Source organism: Trematomus bernacchii, unplaced genomic scaffold (assembly GCF_902827165.1).
Source record: "Trematomus bernacchii unplaced genomic scaffold, fTreBer1.1, whole genome shotgun sequence".
NCBI classification, from domain to species: Eukaryota; Metazoa; Chordata; class Actinopteri; order Perciformes; family Nototheniidae; genus Trematomus; species Trematomus bernacchii.
The window spans coordinates 9,959,607-9,979,229 of record NW_022987593.1 but is presented as its reverse complement, the minus strand read 5'-3'; the positions used below and the strand labels follow the sequence as shown (position 1 = coordinate 9,979,229).

The 19,623-nt window shown below is 38.2% G+C and overlaps 2 protein-coding genes across 2 annotated transcripts; both read right to left on the bottom strand.

Moving 5' to 3' along the window:
* Window positions 1-430: 430 nt before the first annotated feature.
* On the bottom strand, window positions 431-8,838 carry dnajb14 (DnaJ heat shock protein family (Hsp40) member B14). Its single transcript, XM_034129268.1, has 8 exons — window positions 8,639-8,838; window positions 4,996-5,167; window positions 3,983-4,128; window positions 3,654-3,854; window positions 2,225-2,310; window positions 1,961-2,070; window positions 1,446-1,618; window positions 431-1,350 (listed from the first exon to the last, which is right to left on the bottom strand). The coding sequence occupies exons 1-8, from the start codon at window positions 8,775-8,777 to the stop codon at window positions 1,226-1,228; spliced, it is 1,152 nt and encodes a 383-aa protein (XP_033985159.1). The 5' UTR covers window positions 8,778-8,838; the 3' UTR covers window positions 431-1,225.
* Window positions 8,839-10,634: 1,796 nt separating this feature from the next.
* LOC117482212 (tetratricopeptide repeat protein 39B-like) lies at window positions 10,635-18,195 on the bottom strand. The gene is made up of 18 exons (XM_034130236.1): window positions 18,133-18,195; window positions 16,551-16,582; window positions 15,959-16,063; window positions 15,642-15,773; window positions 15,147-15,223; window positions 14,819-14,948; window positions 14,596-14,701; window positions 14,332-14,397; window positions 14,146-14,254; window positions 13,767-13,834; window positions 13,617-13,676; window positions 13,100-13,261; window positions 12,934-13,025; window positions 12,727-12,847; window positions 12,530-12,641; window positions 12,318-12,435; window positions 11,670-11,786; window positions 10,635-11,524 (listed from the first exon to the last, which is right to left on the bottom strand). Exons 1-18 carry the CDS (start codon window positions 18,163-18,165, stop codon window positions 11,410-11,412), a joined length of 1,755 nt encoding a protein of 584 aa, XP_033986127.1. The 5' UTR covers window positions 18,166-18,195; the 3' UTR covers window positions 10,635-11,409.
* Between the last annotated feature and the right edge of the window lie 1,428 nt (window positions 18,196-19,623).

Sequence of the window (19,623 nt, the reverse complement as noted above, 5' to 3'; positions counted from 1 at the left end):
TTATAATAATTTCATCTTGGAACTAAACTCTGTTCTTAAATTACTCAGCTTGTACAACAACACAATATGGAAGTGATCCTAAACTAATGCCATATCATGAAGCATTTATGCCTGCAGATACATTTTTCGGTCTTTCTTTTACACCAGCCCGAATAAAACAAACCACCATGGAAAAGGGATTTATGTATCAAAGCCTTGATCACTCTATAGAATTGCATTTTATAAATGTTTGTATTTCTGTTCTAGTAAGCTATAACCCTTATGTAAATTATGTTTATTTTAATTATGTACGATTCAAACATAATCTGTTAAAACAATATGAGCGATACTACAGTTACTGTGAAATCTCAAAAATGACAAGACATGAGCAAATAAAATCAAGAGAGTTGAACCTTTGACATCTGAATCAGAGACAAGAAAACACCAAGTCTATGGTAATAATTTTACTTTATTTAAATGATTAGGCGAGCAATGAAGAAAATCTTTGTTTCTTCCATAGTTTCTTAAATAACTGCATAAACTTCAAACATTCAAAAATGAAAATGTACAACCATTTATGAATAACAGTTTCAATGTCCTTCTGTGATTAGTCCCAACCAACTACACATTTTGAGGATGAAGACATAAAATATTCTATAGTAGCAAAATCACAGGTATCTCTTCATGATCCATTGATCTTCATCCGCACTCGGAGGTGAGTAGGAAGCTAGAAGAAGCGTTGTGTTTTTTTAATTTCTTCTTTTGTTCCTGTGTTCTTCACAAAATGCCTGGTGGACAGCACCCCTAAATGAAGCCATAAAGTCTCTCATCTTATATTTACGTCAAGCAGATGATGTTGAAAGCCGTTTGTTGATTTTATGACAGTGGTTTGTTTGGGTTCTCACTACTCAAAGCACATGCCGTTACAATCAAGTGTCCTTGTCCACCTTGTTTCCAGGAAAATGCAAGAAAAACAGAGTAAAAAAACAACAACAAAGGTCTGGGGCGTTCTACTGCAGTAGAAGTGTGGATTGGTTCAATAAGATGCGTTTAAAGGCGTTTCCTGGGGTCAGGCTGGAATGAGGAAGTTGGTGTAGGGATATGAGGAGAGGGACATTTTAAAACTTCAACATTAGAGCTAAATTATTTCAGTACGTTTTTGCTCCTAGTGTAAAGACTCTTCCTTAGAAAAACATGAACATAAACATCTATTCATATACATTTACATCATCTAAAAGTCACAAACTCATCCTCCTCTGAATAAGTTATTTAGTCTATCCAGCTCCCTGCAGTTATCCATGGTCATAAGTTCTGCCTTCTTGCGCATCCGGTCGTCCCTGTACACCTTCGCAGCATACAGCAGGTCTGTTTCTAATGAGAAGCAGAAAACAATGTCAGTGATGAATACAACATTATTAAACCCAGTGAGCTTGTTCTGAGGGTGCATTATAACCATGGTTACTCACTTGTCTGTCTCTCCTTCCAACAGTTATTTCTGACGTTAGATACATAATCCTCCTCCACATTTTTCTCAATCTGGTGCAGCGCTGAGCCCCTAAACTCCGACTTGAAATCTCTAGCGACGTAGTAATCCACATGCAGGTTCTCTGTCTGCCGTTTGATTGTCTGACCCGTGGACCTGCAGCAGATAGAGGAAGAACAAGTTGGTGGGAAAATGCTGTCAACTGTGGTAGTTCCCCACATATTTTGAATACAGATGGTGATTTACAGTATCACGTTTCAGTGAGAAACCAGGACAAGTGCTCATACTGTAGCACATGGTTGAAAAAGTGTCTAAGGGTGAAGACTTCTTGTTTTCAAACAGCCTCATTAACAGGTAATCATGGCATTACATGTTGTGATTAGTTCTACGGATTGATGTTATTAGCTACCTTCATGTGCAAGCAACAAGCAAATTTGCCTCAGCGATGAAAAACACAAGTGTGAGTGTGTATGCATGTGTGAGTGTGTGTGTACGTACGGTCTAGAGTAGAGGCTGAAGGGTGGAGGGGACACCATCATCTGGCTCAGTATTGACACTAAAATCAGGACCACGATGGGCATCAGCTGGATGAACATAGAGAAACCACCCTGGAGGAAAACACAGTTCAATAAGCACTTCATTTTCAAAAACCTATAATATAGCATGTCGATTTTATAGGTGCACATTCATTTACAATGTACATTTCTCGACATAAAATGTTGATATATTTATTAGAGATAAGATCTGATCCCATGAACGTACATCTGCCCGTTCTTCTGTTCTCTCTTGTCGGGAATCCGTCTGATTGCTGTAGCTCGTTCTGCTGTTGGTGAAGGTGTGTGCACTTGCTGTGGACAAAAATATCATGACTGAGGTCAGATCAAAGTTCCCGTTAGCCGGTAATTACCGGACTATGACCGGTAAAATATGCTGAAGACCGGCAAATCTAAATCTCTCCGGTCAAAATGTCTGATCAAAATAATTTCCCCTTAGCACAATACCGCATCAGTTGCGCCACTTATGTGACAGACAAGAAGAGTGTGTGACAGACAAGAAGAGTGTGTGACAGACAAGAATAGTATGTGACAGACAAGAAGAGTATGTGAGAGACAAAATAGTATGTGACAGACAAGAAGAGTCAATTCTAATGTCTAACACTTAATGTGGAGAAAGACATGTCCTGTATGGGTTGATTGTGCGTTGATCTGTTGGTAATGCCTCGGGGTTCCGGTGGGCATGTAAACAAATGCATAATGCTGCGCTATACTTTGCGGCCTCACCCGGTTGCATAGCGACGCTTATTGTTTAGGTGTCTTTTAATAAGCAGGTAGTCATATCATTAGCTAGAACCAGCTAGATCTGATCGATATGGACATAAACGCGAGTCTAATCTGACGGGAGAGAGAGATCAGCTGCTGCTGACGAGTCGACACGCAGCTCAGCATGATCACCTGCAGCGGTGAGCGGAACAAAACACACACTTCAGGTTAGAATATCACACGTAGCTATTTTAATTACCTCTTAAACTACCTAAACTAGTTATGTTTAGTTTTACTGTCGGGTCACTCATTACTGGATCAGCCAGCTGCATGATACTGACGGGCTGTCAGGAGAAGGACAGAGCGCTCCGTTTATTATTCCCGTGTTTTTGTAAATTACTGTACACTTTTGAATAATGTAGTTAATCTACTATAATTAGTTTGTTTAATATCGAATCATATCAATTTGTTTTAAAGCTCAATAAATAACAAAGAAGACCTTTGACCGGCACTTTTCTCATTTTGTCCGGAAGATTTAAACTTTAACGGACATTTTGACCGGCAAAAATGTTCTAACGGGAACTCTGGGTCAGATACAAGGAATATGAAATACATCCCCAATTAAAGCTACTTCCAGAGATCAGTATTTAAAACGACATGGTCCAGTTGCACTAGTACATATGCTAAGATTACATGGTTATATTTGGTTACTTAAAGCTCGAAAATGATACATCCATTATGTAAATTGGGATCTTATATGCAACACATAAAAAGTATGTCAACATAGTCTTTGAGATAGCAATTTAACTTTTAAAAATAAGTCTTATTACCTACTATCATAAGAGCATGTGATGTCAGAACACTTTATGAATAAAAAATCGTTCTATTTGGATTAATCACAACTTGATTCGATGCGTTAAGTGCTGACTTACAGGAGGGGAAGCCACCTCCAAAGAACATGTTGAAGAGGTCCTCAGGAGTGATGTCGGCCTCGAAGCCCCGGTGGAAGTCGAAGCCCCCCCCTCCCCCTCCTCCATGAGAGTTACCCGGGCTGCTGGGCTCCTCTCCTCCCGTCAGGTCGTACTGCCGTCGTTTGTCTGGGTTACTGAGCACTGCGTATGAATTACCAATCTCTAGAATAGGACACATTCCAGAATGAAGGAGGGAAAGTTATGGACACGTTTGTAGGTGTTGTAATCAAACGCTTAGATCATATTTGTATATCCCACACAAGCTAGATTTCACAAAGATTATGATTTACTTTTAAAGGCCTCTGTCGCTCCAGGTGCATGGTTTTTGTCTGGATGGAACTTGAGCGCTAGTTTCCTGTAGGCCTTCTTTAGCTCATCCTCATTGACTTCTTTATTGACACCCAGCACTTCATAGTAGTCCTTACACCGCTTTATTCTGAAAGAGATTGACAGAGAGTGAAGAAGCTGAATCCAGTGGATCGTTTTTTTACCATTCTCGAGGTTATCTTTGTGTTAAATTATCTTTCCATGAACGTCAATCATGCATGAAATCAATCACACAATTGAAAAACTGCCTCTAGTATAAATAAACACAATTATTCAGCTGTTATCAGACAAAACTATTCACATGTGTTAAAACAGAACAAAAAAATAAAATAGTTCATTTGATTCATTTTGTTGTATAGTTTGCTAGATCCTTCATTTGGACACTCATCAAATAATACAAGTCGGTACTGTTAATATATCATCTATTCGACTATCACTGAATCGTGGAGTGAGACCACTAATGAGGTCACAAGGGAGACGTTTTTTTAACACAACCTGTCTAGAAGACATGATGCCATTTTTAAACTACTGAAGATTTCCCAAAGGCTTTAGTATAAAAACACTAGAGAATAGAGTGATTGCATAAGTTGAAAAGGTGCATTACACTGCAGCTTTCTAAGATCTAATCAAAGGCTGTGGATCAAATGTGCACCTGTCTCATGGTCTAAAATGTGAGCATGTAGTGGTTACCTGTAATCTAGTTCACAGTGCTAAATGTCTCTCACTTTATCCTCTCATTGGCGAGACGCCAAGCTGATGGGTTCCCATGACAATTAGCTGTGTGTGCACAACACTGCAGAGACTACAGTATCCTCCTGCAGCCACGGATGACAGGTCTAACTCAGCATGATAGAAACAGTACTGCCGACACAGGGCGAATGGTAGGAAAGCACCAAAATAGGAAGAGGATAGATAATAGTATATCGGTGGGAAAAGTAGTATAGCATGAAAGGGAAGTCAATCTTAAAATCCTCACCTTTGCACACCTTCCACCTGCTCTTTGGTGAAGGCTTTAAGGTCTCCCCCTCCGGACTCTTGGCCGTCCCTCTCCGGCTGAGCTCCGGTGCTTTCTGAGCCGTCTGCTGTCCTCCTGCGAAATGCACCGTTACCTGCTGAGCTCCCATTCTTAGTTAATGCGTCCAACAAAGCTGAAAAAGAGAGGAAGAGGCTTAAGATTAAATAAATAACAGTATAAGCTTCAGTATCTTACAAGGGTCAAAGCTTGAGAACAATTTTGATACAAAACTTTTTTTTATAACATGTTTTTTGCATGCAGCATTGTGCAGAAACACTACAGTACTACAGTTACTAACACTTTAAGTATTTTCAATTAGCCCTAACTTAGTAAGATAACATTCAATGTTGTACTTTTGTCATTTAGTAAAAAGGCCTGATCAGATAGCTCTCGATTTAAATCAGAATAAATGAACAAATACTGGATTCAATCACTCAACAAAGAAGCTTACGAGTGCACAAAGGGAGAAGATGTGACTATTTAAACTAAGAGTCTTACTAAAGCTCAATGTTGAGGACCGATTCCATGTGACTATTGGGGTGCAGAACAAAGGGCATGATGATTATCAGTGGGCCAGATTTAGCATTCCAAAACTTTCCAAAGCTGCCATTCTTCCTGTACTATACACATGACAACATGTATTTCATTCAATCATACAGTTCACTTATAAACAGAGAAAATGACCACTGAAGTCAATGAAGTGAAGTAAGGATGATCAAAAAAAAAGGTTTTAAAAAGCGCAAATTTGCAATGGTATTAATTAATTCACACGCGTCACAAAGACATGACATCCATGACAAATGTCTGCCACCAAGGGGGAATTTTGTTGTGAACTGACCGACAAACAGTGCGTGCTATAGAGCTACTGTCCAGCAGCTTATCAAATCACATCTTCCAATGACTATTTTATTATGACCTCTCTCAAAAAAAGTGTCATCCTCCTCGCAGTCGCACAATACAGATTTCCAAATGTTATCACAATAAATAAACCGGAAAGGAGAAGCATTGTCGTACAACAATCACAGGTTTAACCTTTAAATGTAACAACAGTGACCAAGCGTACAGTGCCTATTGTTTGCACACAGCTTTGTCTCCAAAATCATTTAAATCCAGTTGATAATTTTCAAACAGCTGGAAGCCAATTGAACATCACTTCATGATCAATAAAATGACATTTTACAGATGAACTACACTGCAGGCCTCGATGGGATCCCTTTGACACTTCCTAGACATCAAAACTAAATTAACCACCCTAGGGAGACTCATTGAGACGATGACTGTTTTAATATCAAATATGTCCACTGTACCTTAATGCAAGGTATGGAGAAGACTTTCAATTCATGAAGGATGCCAATTTGAAATCTATCCTGTATTTCATTCACAATGTCACAGAGGCCTTAATTATCCATGTAAGATATATGGTAATGGTGATGGAGAGATACAAACTCAAAGAAAGCACATCAACATTAGCATCCTAATGATGTGTCTCCCAAATGCTTTTAACTGTTATAATGTTGCTTATTGTTTGCTAATGCATTATTCATCATTATGCACCCAGTCACGTGTAACATAAGCTCACAACTGCTGCCTTTTTCACAACTAATCCATCCTTCCCATAGCACTATGGGCTACTTAACATCTTGAGATTGACAACAATGTCATTGTATTTTTGTGATACAAATTCTATAGCTTTTCTCATGCTGAATCGTTATTTTTGTAGGTGACGCAAAAACCTGGTTTGCCTACACTGAGGTCAACGTAACAACCTGATGTTCAACTTGATGTTATTATATTGAAAAAGTTGTTACAAGCGTGCCTCTACAATGTGAACACATACATAACAGACTGAAAACTGTAGGGTAAACCGAGCTGATAACCAGCTTACTGATGCCAGATAACCCAAAGACACTATGACAAATATGAAAATGCTTCGTGTCTGTGTACGGCTGCCCTGATCTAAACTGCCATGAGGAATGTGGGACTACAGATGCTGTATTAACATGCCTTTTATCAATCAACTCTTTACATAGGTTGCCATGGATTGCAACACAAAGATGTGACCCCCATGTCACTCAATAACAGATGTAAACCCTCTCTGAGACTCACAGACTTTTAGTGCCAGAGGTGCCAAGCAGTTATCCTTTATTATAAAATAGCTAAGGTTTTTGTCTTGATGATTACTTAAACCAACAAAGTTATTTTGCCATAACAGGTCGGTGTGTCTGTTCGCAGCATAAAAACACAGAAAGAGTAATTACTAGGGTACCCACACAGTCCCCTTACTTTAATTCAATACACAGCTAACTGTAGATATTTCCCTATATATGCACATTTAATTAAACTTCAGCCACAGTATACCCCATCCTCTTTGGCCCTTTTTGTTTACAACTTATGTTAATGTCAGGCTATTTTATTTGGACATCTTGTGTTATCAAACATGCTTGTGATGCACTTCACTTTGCATTTAGAGCACATGTGGAAAGTAAAAGTCCTTGAGGATTTGCTCATCCGTGGCCATGTGTGCTATTGAGTGTTATTGCGTTTTTTCCAAGGTCCAGCCTTGGAAAGCTAGTTATCTATTAGCTTAGCTTCGGAGCTGTCATTGGTGCAGATTCATACTATTGCAGACAAAGGTGACGGTTAGACATTTAACTGACGCGTTATACATTTACAACACAGGAGCTCCATATCAACCATGTTCATGATTATCTACCCTATTGAACAGTCACTCAAAACACAACATAGTAAAGAACTGTAAGTTGTTAAGGTTTGTTACACCTTTGTCAGTGCCATCCGTACTGTACTTAACCCTTGTTTACGGGTTTTGTCGCTGACAGTGGTGTGTCCGGGATTAGCCTACATTTCGGGTCAATCGTTCAATTAAAGGATTGGCAGTCGGCTGACTAGGCAAGGCAAGGCAAGTTTATTTATATAGCACTTTTCTGTACGCGACAATTCAAAGTGCTTTACAAAACAAATTAAAAGACTAGCATGTAGTCCTAGCCGTGTATGTAGTCCTAGCCGTGACTCCATCTCTCTCCAGGCTCCACTTGTCTGTCCTGCACCCAAATCTTTACGAGCCTAGAACCTTTACACCACAGCATATGCAACACCGGCCGAATTACTTGCAGTGAAAATGAAATGACAGCTATAAAAAATGCTTTAAAGGTCAGCTAGTATTCAAGACACTGCAATGAATGACAGCTAGCTTCAACCACTGAGTCAAGGATGGCTCGATCTGGGATTGTATAACCATTAGCCTTAGTGGTTATTTAACAGTGATAGTCTTTTAGCTCCAATAAATACAGGCTTATTCACCATATTTCCCCATATATAACCCCAATTAACAGCGCTAGCTAGGTTAGCCTTCACATCGTTAGGCCCACAACTAAGCTAACGCTAACTCGACGCGTTTTCTCCATTTCACCGTCTTAAAGGCATAGTTTATTCTAGTTTACCGTTAATTTATCTTACAGGTATTGGGTATACAATAGTAAGTAGGTGGCCTGTTATAAGCCTAAACCGTTACTGATGTTAACACACGTCAGCTTTACTAGCTAGCCCTTGGTCATTAGCTTAGCCCCGGACGATCATCCACTCCTACCTTTTGCTCTGGTAGTTGGATAAAGCTTCTCTGCTTTGTTGAGAAACTTCAACGCTTTCTCTTTATCTCCGACATTAAGGGATTTGGTCGCTATATTAATACATTTTTCAGCTTCGTCTCTGTTTCCTTCCATCTTCATCCCTCTTCCTCCTCCGACAGAGTCAGCTGATCATCTCATTAAACCACGTGGTCACCAGCACTGACAGCAGCAGTCAAAGCAATGCAAGTGAAAGATTTGTGGGATTTAATCATTTGTGACCTTGTTTCCCCTTATGTGTATGAAGTAAATGTTTCGAGGGGGCCTGACCCCTGAATAGACAACCACTGTGACTGGACTAAACTATCTTTATCTAAAGGCCTACAATCTATTAATGTGATGTAGTGGTGGAGTATTCAGATGCTTTAGTTGAGTAAAAGTACCAATACAATATTGTCAAAATACTTCATTACAGGTAAAAGTCCTGTATTCCAATATCTTAAGTAAAAGTACAAAAGTATTATCATATACATGTATTTAAAGTATACAAAGTAAAAGTAATCATTGTTCAGAAGAATAATGAGTTAGTCCACTAGTTACATTTTTAGGGATGCATTTAGTTAAAAGTAGCTAAAGCTGTTAAATAAATGTAGTGGAGTAAAATTACCTGTTTTTAAATGTAGTGGGGTAGAAGTATAAACTAGCATAAAATGGAAATACTCAAGTACAAGTAGCCTGTCTCACAATTCTACTTCCTAAGTACTTCTGTAAATATACTTAGTTACTTCGCACCTTACTTGTGGGAGGCCCCACACAGTCTGCGTGATCGGCCTGTAGGTAGGGGCGAAACTGTGGCACGCTTATCACTGCCGAACACATATTATCTTCAATTAAGTACACTTTTTCTGGGTTTTATGCAAAGTATTAGGTTTTCATGTGTGTAAACGTCTTCAAAGACGTGTATGCTAGCCATGTACTTGCTAGCATTCTTTAGTTATGCTCAATTTTAGCTATCGTCACTACCGAAACAGTCACTACCGAAACATATGGTTAAGTTTTGGTGATTGACATGATCGTTTCGGTAGTGACTAAATGGAATGGTAAGCAGGTAAATCCCATAGTTTTGAAATAAATGTGTTTTAAAGTATGAAAATCAGTGTGTTACTTTAAAGGTCTCTTATTATACTATTTTAGGCATATATTATAGGTCTCAGATATATAAAAAACATGTCTATGAAGTGTTTTGCTCAAAATACCAAACAGATCACCCATTCTAGCCTCATCCCCCTCTATTTCAGCCTGTTACTAAAGTGCTGATTCTGGGTCAGTAGCTTCAAACATTCACACTTCAACATAAGGCATGTTATGAGTTAAGATTAAGCAATAAGGTTGAGGGAAAATGATACAACCTTGAGAACAAAATACTGTGGTCACTACCGAAACACTGGATGTTTTGTAAAAAATGTAGTATATTGACTTATCAACTAAAATGATATACTGATTGGTTTAATGTATGTTCAATTTCAACAATCATCAACTCTGGAATCAATATGATCAGTATTATGCTTTTTACAAAGAAAGTTTGCATTATGATTTTTATGAATTGTATAAATTGAACTTTGAAATTTGATTACAAATGAAATTGCATTGATTTAATTGTGAAAACCCTCAAGAAATATTTGTTAAAATACTATTTAGAGAAGGGAAGGTAAAACAATCTTAACAGGTTAATATAATACTTTTTTACTACAGTGTATGTACTATGTTTCGGTAGTGACCATTTTTGGTAGAGGAAGAACATTCCAATATGAAAATACGATATAAAAATGTACGGTTCTTTTACCAGATATGTGTAATTTAGATATGGTACAAAATATATATGGACAAAGTTTTGGGGAAAAAACATGCAACATTTCAAAACTGTTCCAACCTGAATTTGCACCAATTCGGTAGAATGGCCCATATACCTGATGTACATTCATGATCACCCTAGCTAGCAAGAAGATACAGAAATGGAAACACGTTTAATCGATTTATTGTTTCATCATATACACCTAGGTATATTCTACAGTCCACCATTTTTACCATACAACCAAAAATTGATATTTTCAGACGTTATTAATATTGCTCCTTTCTAGTAAAGGCTTCATTTTGTATTTGGAGTTCAGTGAGGAAATCAACACCTGGCATTCGCCTTCTTTTTTGTCTCCATTACAGGACATAATTTGATTCATAAGCTTTATTTAGCAAAGTTATTTACAAGGAAAAGTGTTTTCTGTAGAACATGGCTGCACTGTACCCGAGCGTATAGCATTTAAAAACAAACATCCTTAAAATATTGACACATGAAAAATAAAAAACAGACAAATCTCAAACTGGACATTAAATACCGGAGTTTTCTAAGAGCAACATTTTTTAAATCCATTTAAACACAGCAGTTTTCTTCATGCCCAATACATCTAAATGTGTCATTCTATAGCATTCTTCAACCTTCATTCTGACATGGTATAGCGTCATTCAATAGAAATAATAGTAATCTTCAAGTCATTTATGCAAGTCGATTACAGAGTCCGCTTAACTGTTCCTGCTCTAGAAGCACTACAAATAATTACAAAAATATTACCATACTACCCAGGGTTGCAACTGCGAGTTTGGATGCATGCCCTCATCATGGGGGCAACAGCAAGAAGCCCATCTGGATCATTTTCCAGTGCAGTCTCAGAGTTTAAACAGAGACTTTGTTTTCTTTAATTTTTTTCTTTCGCCATTGTCAAGCTTCCCGTCATGTGGTCTCTTAAGCCGGAGTACGTGAAGGGGGAAGTTTGGCTGCAAAAGATCCCATGGTGTTGAGCGCTGCATGGATGCGGAAGTGTAGCCTGGACTCCATGTGGTAGTCTTTGTAGTTCATTCTGCAAACAAGATCAGCTCTTTGTGTTATAGCAGTATGCAACTTCAGACAGATGTCATCCAAGCATCTTGGGAAGCACTACCTTAACTTAAAGACAGTAAAGCAAACGTGATAAATACAAATGTGAATGCGCTTAAAACACTTACTTGATGTCTTCCATCAAATTGATGGCTGTGTTGGTGTCACCTTTCTGCTTGTGCAACAGGCCCAGCTCATACATGGTAAATGGTACCAGGTAGTTGTCATGCTTGATGTTGTCTTTACTGCAAAAAATGTTAAATCAAAAGTGGGACAATTTAGTAGTGATAAAAAATGAAAGTGCTTATATTTAAGTTCAGTTGGGCAGTTACTGCAAGTCTCAACGCCACCTACTGTATAGTTAGGAACTACATGTGTTATGCATCATGTTCATAGAGATGAGGTATAGCAAAAACACAGCTAATGCTATTCACATCATGTGTAGCAGTTGGTTTACATAATGTGACTTTAATACATCAAGTGAATGCATTTGTAGAATTTACTAAATCAACTTTATAGAGTCTGTTCAGATGCAAACTGTAACCAGAGGAACGGCTGTTGAGAAGGATGAAACATACAAAAATAAAAAAACTTGATAAAAAGGGAAATTGACAGAAAAAGTGTAACATTTGTAGAGAGATGAAGCAATAGATGCAAAACATTAACAAAGTGTTGAACAGTATATAAATGTATATGATTATTTGACATGTTGAGATTATTTTCAACCCCTGGGTTTCATGAGAAAGTGTTTTTCAATGGCACCACGATGGCCTCACCTTGAAATGACTTGATTGAAGCAGAGCTCGGCCTGGACCAGATGCTCGAGCTCTCTGAGACAGAGACCCTTCAGCAGCTGCACAACACACTGGTCATCCAGGTGATACACTGATGGGTCTAAGAATACAATAAACAAGCTGTTAGTTTCACATTGATGCTAAAACAACTGATTATGTTCGTCAATGTGCTTTAAAGTTCTTCTGTTCCTCACTAGGATCATCTCTGAGCTGCTCCTCTGCTTTCTCCAAGACGGTCAAGATGCTTTTAGTCAACTCAGGTCTTTTGCCAACTACTGTGAATCCATTCCATACGTACATCATTTCCTGAGGGAAAACAATGGTTATCATCAAAAAAAGGTTCGTTTTCAATGTTAAGTCATTAAAAGAAGGAATGCCTGAGCATCCTCACCAAAGCAGGCACAACTAGTTTCTGTGGGTCAGAAGAAAAGTACCGCTGCGCCTTGTTTGCAGCAAACTTCTCTGTTGGAATCGACTTCCCAGCAATCCTCAGTCTGAGACCATCCACCTGCCTACAATCAAACCACATGTCTCACTGTTACTTTATGATGATTACAGAACTTAAAACCAAGCCTTATTATGGTTCTCTCTCACAAACCTGAATAAGTCCACCACATTTTCTCCCAGTCCAGTCACTTCCTCCTCTGGCATCATGCTCAAGATGGCCGCTTTCTGGAAGGTATAGACGGCCTGCAAGAGAAGAGCAATGTCAATATCTATACAATCAGATTGACAAGGCAAAAAGAACATGTTTTATTTTCTACCTGGGACCACTTGCTCTCTTTGCAGAGCAGGTCAGCATATCGATATGCCTCCCTCCATTTTTGTTCAAAGGTGTAGGCCCACATCAGCTCCCAGTAGCAAAGGTGGTGAATCTGACGCCACTCCTGCTGTGCTCCGATGCATGCCAGGTACTTCTCCTGGGCCTGCAGAGAAACAGATTCATGGGATTTCAAATCAAATCAAATCAAGGTTTATTTATAAAGCACATTTAAAAGCGATTTTTGGTCGGGCCAAAGTGCTGTACATGTAATAACTACAATCACATAAAAACACATTTCTATAATCACAATAAAAGACAATAAATTACAACAGATATTTAAAAAGAAAACACAGGGTTAAAATCAGGAGTCGTGCTCCGCTCTGACTAAAAGGCCAGGGAGAAGAAGTGTGTCTTAAGAGTAGATTTAAAAACCCCTAGGGTCTGGGCCGACCTCACATGGAGGGGCAACTGCCTGAGCTGCATGCACACACATCCTGTTGGTTACTACCAGTACTCACAAATGCGAAGTTTCCTTTCAGCAAAGCAATTCTCCCAGTGTAGAAGAGAATGAGCGCTCCCTGTGAACAAGAAGCAAATTAATTAAAAATTATGCTATTTGACTCATCGCTATGAGTTAGAATCAGCATGAGTTTTTAAATCCTGCTCACATTCGGAAACCTGTCAATGTAGGGCTCCAGAAGAGATTCAGCCTCAGTAAGGTTTCCTTCACCAGTGCCTGAGGGAATACAATGACCAGATTAAGAAATGTGACCATTACAAGGAGACAGGGGGGCACAGACCCCCTCCAATGTCTTTTCCATAAGTGAAAAATAATGCGTGCATCTGCCCTGTGATTATGAACATCCCTAGATTTCAATGTGTTTGTCCTTGGCCCATGCAACAACTTTCCACTAGCATTCATAAAAATTGGCATAGTGGTTTTTAAATTAAATAACCAAGCAAACCTCCTTTAATGGAGGTTATAATGAGAAAATGCTTATATACGAATATATGAAAAAGGGGGTTAGATGTCTGGAAGAAATGTACCCAGAATCACTGTGATGTAGAGATGAAACATCAGCAGAGTCAGGGTGCTGAGGATGGAGCGCAGACTGTCGCCGGCTGCTCCCTCTCTCAACTCTGACAAACCCAATTCCTGTAAGATTAGAAAAAAGGTTATCATAGTTTATATATCATTTTTTACTGAAAATAGAAGTGACTGATGAGACCTACCCTGTCTCCAGAGAAACCCAAAAACTCCATCAGTCTGAGGACTTTGGATGGGAGCAGAGACAGCATCTGACAAGAAGAAGTAGGTTAGCCTAGGTAGTTATGACAATTTAAAAGAAATACTTTGTTCTACCAGCCATTTCAGAAGCTTTCATTTTTTCTAAGTCTAAACTAATGCAACATATGTGTAAATAAAATACATCTTAAAGAAGTGCAAAAACACAGCTATAATGATGTGCATACTGGATGACTTCCTGCATCTCTCACCAGATTAAAGGATCCTATGCCCATGTTCACACCACCTCTGAAATGAATGTGGGTGCTACTCTGATTTTCCATGTCTTTTGTGGCACTGGCCATGGCTTGGCAATCCCTGGTAGGGGAGAGAACATATCATTAAGAAAATAGACCCAAGTCAGTTTAACCACTTTTATCAGCGTCTCGTTAAGGCATCCTGTCCCAAGCAAAATCCCCGTTTCAAGCTTCTTACTTGTATATCTGATAACTGTTTCGGATTCTCATCCCTCCTTTGATGAATCCGATTATACTCTCATCCAGGAATGTGAGGGCAGCTTTCTGCAGCAGAACTTCGGCATAGCACAGCTCTGCATGCATCTCCTCTGTTAACAAGAATCAAATGTCACATGCTGGGTAAAAAAACAAAACTTTTCAAAGCTTCATAGAGATGGCACTGGGAACTGTAATCAGTACCAGGGCCTAACATCAATATACAGTTTGTTATTTCTAATAAAACAGTTTGACACTTTAACACGGTTCGTCTTCTCTCTATGTCATGAATCCAAAGTATTTTCACTTGCCTTCTGTCAGGTTGTCAGCTGGTTGTCTGTACAAGAGGCTGGTTAAAGCCTCCACTATTCCAGTTTTCTTCCGAAATCTATGTTGAGGAACACACAGTGTAGGTTCAAGGTTATACTATGCTGTTTTTTTAGTTTCACACTTGTGTTTATCCCAACACACATTATTTGTTCTCACGCTATCTGTCTGAATTTACCTTTATTCAGCCACTTAGGCCCGTCTCTTTCCGCCCCTCCCCCCCACCCCGAAAAGGATCAGTATGCTTCAATTAACCAGTGCACTCATGCAATGGATCCAAATCTCTTACCATTTAATTAAACTCTTATATAGTTATAGTAGTTATGATGCAGCTGCCCTTACAATGTATGGACTGTTGCATGCAGTATTAATGGTAGTTTGAAATGCACATTGAATCTCTGCACCCTCTGCATTGTAGCCTATATAAGCCGTGACATGTTTTATAATATGTAATCCAAACTTCTATGAATCTGTCATACTTTTGGCATGTCTCCAGGGATTCCCTCAGAGATGCCATGGCATTATTCATGTCCTTTGGGTCGAAGGTCATGCCTGCCTGCATCACCAAGATGCTGGTGTAGCCCATGGCGTGGTACATGCTCTGATTCTTCCTGAAGGGGAATGAATGCAATGATTTTTTTAAGACAAAATGCAAATTCCAAGATTAAAAAAACAAATATTATAAAAAGTAATCAAATGCCATAATGTTTAAAGTACAGACAGAAGTGTGAACCAGCTGTGCATCATGATGCAGAGTCAGCTGGAGATAAATGTTTTTAAAGAGTCGGCAACTTACCTGGGTTTTAACAGAGCCAAAGCATCAGAAAACCTGTTGTTTAGAAAAAGATCCAGTGCAGCGGAGGATTCCTTCAGTGCAGCTTCTAAATCCATTCCAGGGTCTCTGAATAAAAGATTTGCAAAATCCTTTAGGCTTTTTAATTCCCAACAGATTTACACACCTCTGACATCAAATCATGCATTAAGTATTCGGGATCACAGGTGAATCAATGCCAAAATGTGGCACAGCGGGAAAAAAGTGACTTTACTCCCTACAAGTCTTGTGTGATGAGATGTAAAATATATGGCAGGTTAGCTAGTTGAGTAACAAATGGCTGCAAATATGTATGTGAATAGTACAAAAAAAAAATTGTATGAATAGTTGTATTGATGAATTAGGAGTTACTGACCTCTAGTGTGCATGGAGTGCATTACAATGAGAAGATTTCATAATGATATCCAATTAGCAATAATGAAGGATATTTCTAAAGGATTCTCTCTGGTTGCCAATTATGTATGCCTTATTATTATTTTCATTTGGTGCAAAGCATTGAAAACATTTTGAACATTCCTGTAAAATGTATCCAATAAATAAACTTTATTTCACTTACATAAAATCCTCACTGATTTCGTTTAGGTCCACCTGGAAAAGGGATGGAAGGGGAGACAATTTGTAAAAACAAAGTAACTGCACAGTTGTCATATATGCTGTGTGTGCTTTTTGCACATGTGCATGTAAATAACAATTAGATGAGTGCAATATTGTGAGATAATTGTCTTGCATGTTATGACCATGGCTATAAAGAAGGGGTGTCAAACTCAATTTCATGGCGGGCCACATTAGCATTATGGTTGCACTCAAAGGGCCGGTTGTAACTATATAAATATACATATATAAATATATAATATATATATAAAATAATGTATTATATTACACTATTGCCTCTGAATTGGATTATTATCGGATAGGATAATAACTTAGTAATTAACTACCAACTACGTCTGAAAGCAGAAGTCCAGGGCAAATAATTGCAAGTCTCTTCAGTGTGCATGTCACAAAACGAGATGCATTGTGGGACATGTAGTTTATGGGCAACCTGCTTCTGTAAATCGGCATGTAACCGTATAATAAACGTATTATATTCAGCTCTTGCGGGCCACATAAAATGAAGTCGCGGGCCGGATTTGGCCCCCGGGTCTTGAGTTTGACACACCTGCAAAGGTTATGATGAATAAAGTTGTTCTTCTTTACCTCCCCTCTACTATCATGTACACATAATTGACAAATTGTGTTACCATTACCCCCTTTGTTCACATTACATTACATTACATGTCATTTGTTAGACGCTTTTATGCAAAGCGACTACATACATTCAATACATGTGGACAATCCCCACAGGAGCAATTTGGGGTGAAGTGTCTTGTCCAGGGACACAACGACATGCTGACTGCAGTGGGACTCGAACTTCCTATCCACTGATTCGAAGTCCAGCACACTGAGCCACAGCCTCCCTTCACATATAACTATTACCTATATAATAACTATTTAAGCCATTGGACTTATTTGTTATTATAGTTTGTTTGAACCATGAAGAGCTCAATAAAGAGGATCAAGTATTTAAGGGTTGATTGCTGACTTGTAAATGGGAAATAAAAACCATACAAAGTGATGTGAGCTACATATAGTTGGTAGTCTATATTTACATCTCAAATGACATTTGTTATTGTAAGTATTTGCAACTCATTCTTGAGTCAGTGCTGATATGCATTCCGTAAAATAAGAAGACAAAAAGGATCAAACAAATGTATTCAAGTTTGTATAAACATTTTTGAATAAATAAATAAAATCTGAATATCTATGAATAACCTGATTTTCCAGGTCCATCTGGAAAAGGGGTGGGAAGGGAGTTTTAACGTGCCTAAACAAGCAATTTATGCAACCATGTTATTGATTTTAAGTGGAATAAAAATACATGTCAACATGCCTCCATCGGACGTCTGAACATGATGCATTAAAGGGAATGAACACTTTTACCACTTCCGCCCTCCTTTACCTTACACATGAATGATTAAATGACATATCAGGACACAGAAACAGCTTTTAATAAGCTGAAATAAAAGCAAAAATGTTGTTTGGAAGAATCAAACTCTAGTCATCACACACCTGGAGAAGCTGCAGTAAACACAACCTACCTGCTGAAGTGAATTGACTCTTTTCAACTCCATTTTTAGCTGAGAAGTAACGCCAAACGCCGGATACAACTTGATATCCTCCCTTATCTCTGTTGGGAAATCGATTTCTTAACTTTGCAGAATAAGTTAAAATGTGTCATCCCGCGGTATTTATCAGGTCAGGAGCCGGGAGGGGCCTACATTTTGAGGACCGGCCCACAAATCTTTCGACTCTTGTCATTGTACGCACGCTAATGTGCTTTACGAGCAACTTCATTTCATTTAATTTCAATCTTTATTTCGAACAGATTTAAAAAATAAATAAATAACAAATAAAAAATAACAAATGTGAAAAACAGAATACCGTATTGTTAAAATACAGTATTTATCCACATTCACGATAATATTTATATATTCAACAAAAAAAGTCTTCATATTAATAATAATAATAATAATTTAAAAAAATCATATGTGTCCGAAAGGGACTTGTGCTTTGTTTTAACTCCTGCTCCAAACCATTCCATAAAATCACCCCACAGATTGTTATACTCATACTTCTCAGAGTTGTTCTGACCTTGAGTTGTTTAAAATGTAGATTTCCTCTCAAATTATACCCACCCTCTCGGTCTATGAACAATGTTTTTAATTTCCTAGGAAGTAGATTATGTCTTGCTCTGTACATGATTTGTGCCGTTTTGAATTTAACCATATGTTTTGTATTTGAAATGGCTGGCGACTTTAGGTTTCTTAGAACTGCAGTGATAGACAATAAAAACAGGTAAATTATCACTGATGTCACTATATAATAGTCCGCCTACTGTATTGTTTTCCATAATGTTTGTGAATATGTTGTCTATTAATGTAGCAGAATGAGAAGTGATTCTACTAGGTCTGGTAATTTTAAGATACAAACCCATACTGTACAATGTATTGATGAAGTGTTCTGTCATTTTATGCTTATTTGGATTCAACAGGTCAATATTGTAATCCCCACAGATAAACATAATTTTTTGTAATGATTTAGTAAACATGTTTTCTACCCTATCTGTAAATGTGTCAATACAGGTTCCAGGAGCTCTGTATATACAACTCACAATAACATTTTTAGACTTTTGAACTTGAAAGACATAAAGGCAGTTTCTATTTTGATTGATAGAATCACCCACATTTCGTTAAACAGGCTTGTGCACGTCAGTTAGATGTATTTACAAAGCCGGTTGTGAGAATGAAATTAAGATTGTAGATAAAGAAGTTTCTAAGAATTTCTAAGGACGAGATGCATGCTGAGACGCGGTGCTGTTGTACAACTGTTAGCTAACTGTTCCCTGTTTGCTAATTAGATGCAGCTGTAGCAGGTCACGAGACTCATCACACGAGACAACTGCCTGATTGAGCAGTGGTGGAAGAAGTACTCAGACATATTACTGTAACTACTAATGCAGCAATGTGAAAGTAATTGAAAACAAGTTAGGAAAATCCAAGTATCATCAGCAAAATGTACATAAATAAGAA

Coding starts and splice junctions, on each gene's coding strand:
- dnajb14 (XM_034129268.1), bottom strand. CDS start 8,777: ATGAAGATGGAAGGAAACAGAGACGAAGCTGAAAAATGTATTAATATA. Junction 1,619..1,960: donor TTCAGCCTCTACTCTAGACC/GTACGTACACAC, acceptor TATCTGCTGCAG/GTCCACGGGTCAGACAATCA. Junction 1,351..1,445: donor TTGGAAGGAGAGACAGACAA/GTGAGTAACCAT, acceptor GCTTCTCATTAG/AAACAGACCTGCTGTATGCT.
- LOC117482212 (XM_034130236.1), bottom strand. CDS start 18,165: ATGGAGTTGAAAAGAGTCAATTCACTTCAGCAG. Junction 16,583..18,132: donor GAGTCAATTCACTTCAGCAG/GTAGGTTGTGTT, acceptor TCCCTTTTCCAG/GTGGACCTAAACGAAATCAG. Junction 13,677..13,766: donor ACATTGACAGGTTTCCGAAT/GTGAGCAGGATT, acceptor TCTTGTTCACAG/GGAGCGCTCATTCTCTTCTA.